The sequence below is a fragment of the Olea europaea genome, unplaced genomic scaffold, assembly GCF_002742605.1.
Source record: "Olea europaea var. sylvestris unplaced genomic scaffold, O_europaea_v1 scaffold973, whole genome shotgun sequence".
NCBI lineage: Eukaryota > Viridiplantae > Streptophyta > Magnoliopsida > Lamiales > Oleaceae > Olea > Olea europaea.
In genome coordinates this window covers 98,773-107,485 of record NW_019268234.1, presented here as the reverse complement: position 1 = coordinate 107,485, position 8,713 = coordinate 98,773, and the positions used below count along the sequence as shown (strand labels likewise).

Below are 8,713 nucleotides of genomic sequence, written 5' to 3'. Positions count from 1 at the left end.
TCTTTAGATAGTCCACAATGTAATGTACATTTTCTTTATGACATATTTGATATGACGAATTATATAACATAAAGTGAAACAAATTAAATATTACTCATTATATTGACTAGTGGTGAAATCGTTATGAGCGACAGTGATTACTAAATGTGATGTCTGGTAGGATAGTGATTATCTTATTGACTTGTTGTAGCAGATGATTCGCAAGAAAAAAACGAAAGAAAACGCCCAAAAATAAGAGAAAATAAATGGCTAACTTTTAAGTATAATCTTTCTTCTCCCTTACCTACTAATTTTCCCTAGGTACTTTATGTTTCTGCTAAGCTTTGCCTGAGCTAATCACCATCCACTCTTGATCATCTTCTACTCTCTCTCTCTCCATTTTCTCTCTCTACAAGGGCACCATCCGTCTTCCATTTTCCATTCCCCCCTTCCGCCATGACTGATTCCTCTTCAGATAATTTCTACAAATGCTTCAAATTCAACACTCTTCACCATCTTCTATCTTCAAATCCTCCTGAAACTCCACCTCCTTCACCTCCTCTAAAGGAAGCCCTTCCACTTCTGACACTATGTCCCACAAGATATGAAGAACAAGAACCTTCTTGTTCACACACCATGGATTTGGACAAGACCAAAGCCAGACAAGATAATAGTCAAACAGAAAACATATTTTTGACTCCTGATGACAACGTGGAGGACGACGGAGATGTTACTGTTGCACTACACATAGGGTTGCCAAACCCTAGTGCTGCTGATCTGGTTTCTATGCGATCTTCTACTGCTGAAAGTACGGATAAAGATGAAGAGGTCGATCTTTCTGGGTACCCAATCAACAGACTCAACAAGGGACAATATTGGATTCCAACCCCTTCCCAGATTCTTATAGGTCCAACCCAGTATTCATGTCCTGTTTGCTTCAAGACTTTCAACAGATACAACAACATGCAAGTAAGTTTTAGCACAATCTCTAAGGCTTCCCCTTCTACCTTTCCCACTTTCTTATAAAAAACCTTATGGGAATGTCTTGTTTGTTGAACAGATAAGATTTTAAATTTTAGTTTTGGAATCCTCTTTGATAAACATCGCAACTAATTTTGATTACCCTCTTTTTTTAGTAGATGCCAGTCTTGTAAAGTTGTTTAAAGCAGTAAAAAGATTGGATAATTTAATCTGTAAAAATATTGTTTGTTTTTACTCTTTTTCATCCAGTTCAGGTCATATTTCTGAGATTTTTAATTTTTCAGAATGAAGACTGATAGAATCCTACTGAAGACGAGACTGAGACTCTTCATTTATGTGATGGAACAGCTCAAAAAATGTTATGCTTTTAGCACACGCTTTCAAGTCTGTGCATCACAAATCGGTAACTGTACACAACTGAAACTTCAAACAGTTTTCAGGGCTTAAGCATTAAAGATGATCTTCAAAGGCTGAGAATTTCTACTCAGTTTGTAGAATCTCAGCCTGTAAAAGAAGCTGCAGATTTGTTCAATTCTTAACAAATTATCTCTCACAAACTTTTTCCATATCAGAGGCATCTTTTTTCCTCTTTCTTCCATTTTACATCTAATGAAGACAAGGAAAGGTTGTATATTAACACACTTTTATTTAGGTTCACTTGGGAAACCCAGAGTTTTATTTACAAGTTCTGAAAAAAAAAAATTCAAATGGAAATTACTCAGTCAAGATGTCTTCATTTAAAAGAAACTTTAAGAACCAGAACTTTTGATGGCTTATTAATTATGTACTTTCGTGTTCAGTGACAAAACAGAAAGTGTAAATAACAAACATGTGCATTCCAAAAAATTAAGATATCCTATGTGAAGTATAATCGTCCTTACATTGATATATATTCACACAATATGCATTTTATAGTAGGGATAATAAGCCGTAATTCCTACGGTGATGAATACAGTAGTCAACGAAAGGAATCAGAGCAAAATACGGACAGATTTATATTGCTAAAATCTATTATCCAGTGCAAGTTCTAGCATCTCTTGCACACAAAATGGCCGTACGCTAATCATTCATCATTTATATAGTAGTAGTATTAGGTCGGTCCATCTAATGTCCAGAGGATAAATGTACAGTATATAATTCTATATAATTAGGCTTCAAGAAGTCCGACATATACAGGAACAGTGCTCTATACATGTACCTTTTCAATTATTTTATGACACAGCGGATGCATTTACATAGTATTACTTTTAGGCCGACCGATCGATCTGCGGTCAAGAGGATGAGTGTACAATATAATTGAGCTTCAAGTAGTCCAACACATTCTTGAACTAATATATTTACCTTTTATATTTGTTATTTGATGATGGTGCAGATGCATATGTGGGGGCACGGATCACAGTACAGAAAAGGGCCTGAATCTCTAAGGGGAATTCAACCAACAGGAATGCTTAGGCTTCCTTGTTATTGTTGTGAACCTGGCTGCAGAAATAATATTGATCACCCAAGAGCAAAGCCATTAAAAGATTTCAGAACACTTCAAACACATTACAAGAGGAAACATGGAATCAAGCCTTTTATGTGCAGAAAATGTGGAAAAACTTTTGCAGTGAGGGGAGATTGGAGAACCCATGAGAAAAATTGTGGTAAACTCTGGTATTGCATTTGTGGTTCTGATTTTAAGCACAAAAGGTCCCTTAAAGATCATATTAAGGCTTTTGGAAATGGACATGGAGCTTATGGATTTACCGGGCTTGAAGAAGAAGAAGAGCCTGCATCAGAAATTGAACAAGATGATGAGTCCATGCAGTAAGAAGTAATTTAGCTGCTGGATTTGTTCGTCTCTTCTTTTATTTTAGCCATTGATTTTTTTCTCATATCTTGAACTTTGAGATTAATTTCGAGACTTTGATAGTTAAAAGTTGTAGAATTAAGCTAGTTGTACAATGAATTTGTACAATTATTATGACAATGTGTGAGGTGTAAAGATCATGGACATTACACAAATGTCAAACTAGTCGTACAATAGCATGATTAAAAGTTGCGTGTATATATATCTACTTGTTTCGAGATTATTAACACTAAAAAACTTTTTATTCTTCTAATTGTTGCTCGATGCTAGTCTCTTTTGACTTATAGCTTTTGAGAATTTGAACGCTAACCCTCGCTATGTCTTTGCTTGTATCGGGAATTAGAGCAACATGACTTTTTTACCTTATTAGTGGATTGTGCTCGTATATGTCTATGTAAGCATACTTCATGTTTGTGTTACTACACATTTTGCTTTATTTTCTGGGAATTTATTAGCATTGTCTGTAGTAATACTGTAATAGATGTACACTGAGCTTTAATTTAACTACTTAATTTCCTGAAAAATTGCTTTTGCATTAAGCTCATGATGATTTTCTTTTTTTCTTTTTCTTTTTCTTTTTGTCTGTGCTACTTTTAAGCCTTTAAACTAATGTTTCATTAATCCTAGAATTCCCATAATAAATTAACAATTTTGACAACATCAGCTCATCCATTGCAGTGATAGAACAAACAAGTCTTTATTGCCAAGCAGTGAACATAGGAAACAAAGACCCATAAAGCACGGGAAAGTTAATGTTAAAGTAGTGGCATTTCTCTATAACATTTAATAAGTGAGAATATATGTCTGTGGCTAATGCATAGAGGTACATTTTGTAGAATCTTGTTATCTTATTAATTTCTGTGTACTAAATATGCAATTTTAGTTTTTATTTTGATGTCATGATCTAGCTCAAAGGTTCATTTCTTGTTTGACTTTCCATCTCTTTTACTTTCAAATCTACTTCCGATGGTGCGGGTGACTGTGAGAAACACACCACTCTATATAACTGGCTATGTAAGAAAAATCTTGTAACAATTGCATGGTTGTAAACTCTGAGAAGAATAAAAGGAAAAGAATCGTGAATTCTGTGAGAGTCTAATCATATTGTACACTTATTTTCTTGATTTCATATTGATCTTTCTATAGGTCAACATGCTGGGGGTGGGGTGGGGGGGTGTCCAGGGGATTCGCAAAAGAAGGCAGGCCGCTTTCTTGGAGTACATTGAGCATCCTATGCATATATTATGCCGTCAAAATATTCCTACTGATATAACGAATTTTAAGATCTCGATTTTGTGCGCGAGTCTTCACTAATCCACTAGTAACATAAAAGAGTCCGTCATCTTTGGATAAGGCACTTGTCAAATATTCTTTAGTCCTTTGAGTGCACAGCGAGAGTGGAGTTTGCTAGAATAACAAACGGTAGACAGTATAATTCCTTCCAAATGTAAGATTAAGGGTGTGTTTGAGCCCCTTTAGTTTTGAAAAATGTATTATGGAACAGTAGATTGATGGAGAATGTGTCGTTAAAAAAGAAGGAAAAATTTTGATTTGTGTGTGATATTATTTTAATGACGAATGTATAGTTAAAAATGAGTACTGTATAATAAAAAATGTGGTAGAATGTGAAATAATGGATGACAAACAGATGCGACTTATGTTTTATGTTCTGTAAATATATCAGCTTTTTGGGTGCTCGTGATGCTCTTTTGCTTTTGCAATGGATGGAATCTCTGCCATCTAATAAGATTCACTACTTTAAGCAATTTAAAGAAAACAATGGGTGTAAGCCAAGAATATCCTTGCCCCTACTATGATTACTTGTTCATTTAATGATAAGTAGAAGCCATTTCCTCTTATGATAAAAATTGTTTCACGTAAGTTACTTTGCAACTTTTTACTTCAAATTAGCTGTGTTTGGTTCACATATGCACCTTTTCATATACTCTACTCATAACTAGCTGTATATTTCATTAGCATAATTTGGATAATAATATTACATAATATTATTATTAGTTATATTATTTAGTTTGAGAATGAAAGGAATGAAAAGAGATCGATTTCAACACACAAATTTGGGCTCTAATATCACGATAATAATATAAATCAATATAATGCTCATAAATCAAACATCAAGAGAAGAACCAAAGGAAGGAGAAGAACAAAAGAATTTTTACGAACAACGAAAATTAGGGTAAATAATGAAAAATTAGGGTAAATAATGAAGGATTTTGTTATATTTACATAAAGATTTATATAATTGATTACATAGTGTCATATAGTATTTTACCATTTATCAGTTTGAAATACAATTAACATTTTCATTTAATCTTTTCTCTTCACATCATATTATGTAATCCATTATTTATATTTTTTATATACAAGTAACAAAGTCCAATAATGGAACAACATAAATTTATATATTACAAAAAAACCTATAAAATAAGATTCTCCAATAAAATAACATCACACGTAAATTCAAAATTTTTTCTCTTTTTTTAATCATACATCATTCAAAAAATTACTACTCTAAAATACTTTTCTTTTTTTTCACATTCTCATAATAATCATGAATGTGTATTAAATAATATTTTTTTTACTGAATTTATCAACCATAAAAAAAGCTTAGCATTTCTGATACAATTATACAAACGCACTGCAGTCAGAGTCTCCCTCCAACGTTGCCCATATAATTCTTCTGATATACGTACTGTAGATTGAAACGACATTTCAATGAACTCTTTGACTCTCTCTCTCTCTAATATTGTATTTATGTGTCGCACGGTGGCATCTGTATCTCGGGGTGAATAATAAGAGTGGTGGGGAATACTATGAAACGATTGGGTATTTATTTGTCCGGATGATCCTTACCCCATGCATGACAGCGATTGAGCAGTACTGCCAAATTCAAGTTCATGTCGGCTACGTCCACTGTCACTTTGTCTTACCAAACAAAGAGTTAAATGTTACGTTAAATTCATTAAAATATTAAATGGTGATCTGTTCCTCCCTCCTGTTCAAATATTATTTATCAGTGCACAAGTAGGAATTATAAGGGTTTTCTTTTTGGTGGTGATGAGATCTCGACGGACAATAGATGGCGATTTTGTGACGGCAGAAGTCTCTAGCAGAAAGTCTACCAACAGATTTTAGGACATCTAGCAAAGGAATTTTCCAACATTGAAGCCTAGACGTCCTTTACGAAGTAATGCTACGAGAAAATTTAGTGTTACCATCTGTGCATACAATTTTTCAGGGAGAGAGCGGCAAAGCATCGGAATAAAACAAAAAGGAAAAAAGAAGAAAAAATGAAGAAGGAATTATGCGTATACATATGTATTCCTATTTCAACATTCCGCCAATTTTCTCTTCCCAAGATTATAACTTTATTTCGAAACAAAATAATCAACCTTCTTCGCCAACACACATAAATACGTACAGTGTACTCAGCGCATCGAAATATCAAAATCTAACCTAAGTTTTTTTATTTTCAGTATCGAGACAACAAGAAAGAAAAACAATTTTTATGTCTACTTCTAAATTCTTATTATTAAATTTTGGAATTTCATCTTAAGAAGTTAACCTCGTAAAAAATGTCTAAATTTTTATATATTAATTATATTTCTGATATTTAAACAATTTGCAATTTTATACTAAACACCTATAGAAGTTACTCAAGTCGACTTTTTCCACCAAGACTTTACCGACACATGCATAACCCTACACACAAACACAAAACATCAAATTCCTTTTGATTTGATTTATCCTAAAATAAACAAATACAAAATTAAAAGGCTACCTAATATTTTGACAGTATAGATCACTCATCACTACAGGTATGTATACACAACATTCAAATTCCTTTTGATTTGACTTATTCCAAAATTAAAGGGGTGCCGTTTATTTTGTCTAGATAGATCCCTTACAAGTGGGAAAGGGTTTTCACATGAAGTTATGACATGAAAATGTTAAATTTTGCCCAAGAGAAAGCACTGCACGAAGAAAGTGTTAAATCACTTCTCTTTTGGCTTAGGCCTACACTACAGGGAGAATTTAAGGTGAAATTCTTTTGCCCTTAAAATTAATGAAGAGACAACTTTCCTTTTGAAAGGCCCCCATGACGAAAAGATAAAGAGTAAAGGCAAAATCAAATTTTGACTCATGATCACCACTGAAAAAGAAATAAAAAACATAATATAAGAAAAACAAAAATTCCGGGCTTTATATATATATATATATACACACACACACACACACACACACACACACACACATCTTCTTTTCTACGTATAATCATCCATGAAATATGCCTACTTTTATCCGTTTTCCTCTGCTAAAGTTACATTGCTTTGATACTTGGAGACCCAATTCTCCAAGTTGTATAACTTTGCAACAAAATCTCCATACTGACGAAAGAGGTCACACACACTGACAAACACGTAGTGCAACTCTATGCTTTTCTTTCACATAGGGAGGGCGGGGGCGTGGGGGGGGGACTGACATTTTGCACATTATATAAAAGGATGTTTTCTTAATCCACATAGGAACGTTGAGGCCTGATCACCACAGTCTAAGGCACAAAAATGTAACATCTTTTTGTTTGTTAATATTGAACCATCTACTTTATCGAAGGGACTAATATATTATTATTTGTTAGTCCTACTCTTAGAGACAAGAATGATTATAATCTATTGCGAGCTGCGTAGGAGAGACAAGAATGATTATAATCTACTGCGAGCTGCGTAGGAGACATAGGTGGAGGTTAGAAGATATAATTAAGAGTTAAGAATGATAATATTGATATTAAAATCTTTAGTGATGTTATTAATTTAGGGAAAATTGCAGCAGAGCCCCAAACATTTGAAATATTAACAGGCTTTCCCCAAATCTTTGATTTGTTGCAACCATTACCCCTAACCTTTCCAAGCGTTGTAGGTGAAGCTCTTTTGGACGGTTTCTATCCACAATTCCGTTAATTGACAAAAAATTTAACTTTGATTACATTTTTAATATTTTAAAAATGGATAAAAGAGTAAATTTTCATTTATCACCTTAACTAATAATTAAATTAAAAAAATAAGATAAAAAAAAAATAAAAAAAAAAAAAAAAAAAAAAAAAAAAAAAAAAAAAAAAAAAAAACCCACTGCCGTCTTCTTCCTCTCACCCATCTCCACCCCCATCTCAAACCTAAAATCCAGACCAACGACCGCCATCGTCACCGCCACCTCCACCTCAATCAAGCAAATTTTGGACATCCTTCCCTGTGAATGGCAAATATCCCTGCTTTACGCACTTTTTCAATTTACAGCAGCCTCATCATCTGTTGCACAAAAATTTCAGTCTTGGAAAAAAAGAGGATACGGACATACGGTTCTTGCCGTCCCTCTCAAGGTTTGTATATCATAGTTCAAACTCTGAATTTCCCCTACAATGGACTCAAATTGAAGGGACAAGAAATTATGCCCTGCAATAGGCATTATATTCCTTCTGGGTTTCATCTATCTGAATTACTTCAATAGCTCATATTTTTCTTTTCCAATCATCACATGGAGTCCTCCCAAAATGGGCTTTGTAGGGGTTAATGGAACCAGATTCGTGCTTGTGGATAATGGAAATACAGAATCACCTGTGCATTTGAATGGATGGAATTCTTATTGGTTGGTGGAGGAAAGTGTGTGGGGGGTGCGTTGAGATATAAAGTCTCTGATATACTCAAGAAAGGGGCTGAAATGGGGATGACAGTTTCCAAGACCTGGGCTTTCCTTGATGGTGCTCGACCCAATGATCTTCAATCGCGGTGACGGTGGCGGCGAGGGGTGTGATTTTGGGTTTGAACTTGGGGGGGGGGGGGGCGTGGGGGGGGAGAGGAAGAAGATGGCAATGGGGGTTTTTTTTTTTTTAAT

The 8,713-nt window shown here is 34.2% G+C and overlaps 1 protein-coding gene across 1 annotated transcript; it reads left to right on the top strand.

Moving 5' to 3' along the window:
• Positions 1 to 217: 217 nt before the first annotated feature.
• On the top strand, positions 218 to 3,062 carry LOC111392759 (zinc finger protein WIP2-like). The gene is made up of 2 exons (XM_023018155.1): positions 218 to 948; positions 2,333 to 3,062. The coding sequence occupies exons 1-2, from the start codon at positions 436 to 438 to the stop codon at positions 2,768 to 2,770; spliced, it is 951 nt and encodes a 316-aa protein (XP_022873923.1). The 5' UTR covers positions 218 to 435; the 3' UTR covers positions 2,771 to 3,062.
• Positions 3,063 to 8,713: the final 5,651 nt, after the last annotated feature.

What these genes read in the sequence shown, in the direction of transcription:
- LOC111392759 (XM_023018155.1), top strand. Translation starts at nt 436, where the DNA reads ATGACTGATTCCTCTTCAGATAATTTCTACAAATGCTTCAAATTCAAC. An exon ending in ACAGATACAACAACATGCAA is followed by an intron (nt 949 to 2,332) that starts GTAAGTTTTAGC and finishes ATGATGGTGCAG; the next exon opens with ATGCATATGTGGGGGCACGG.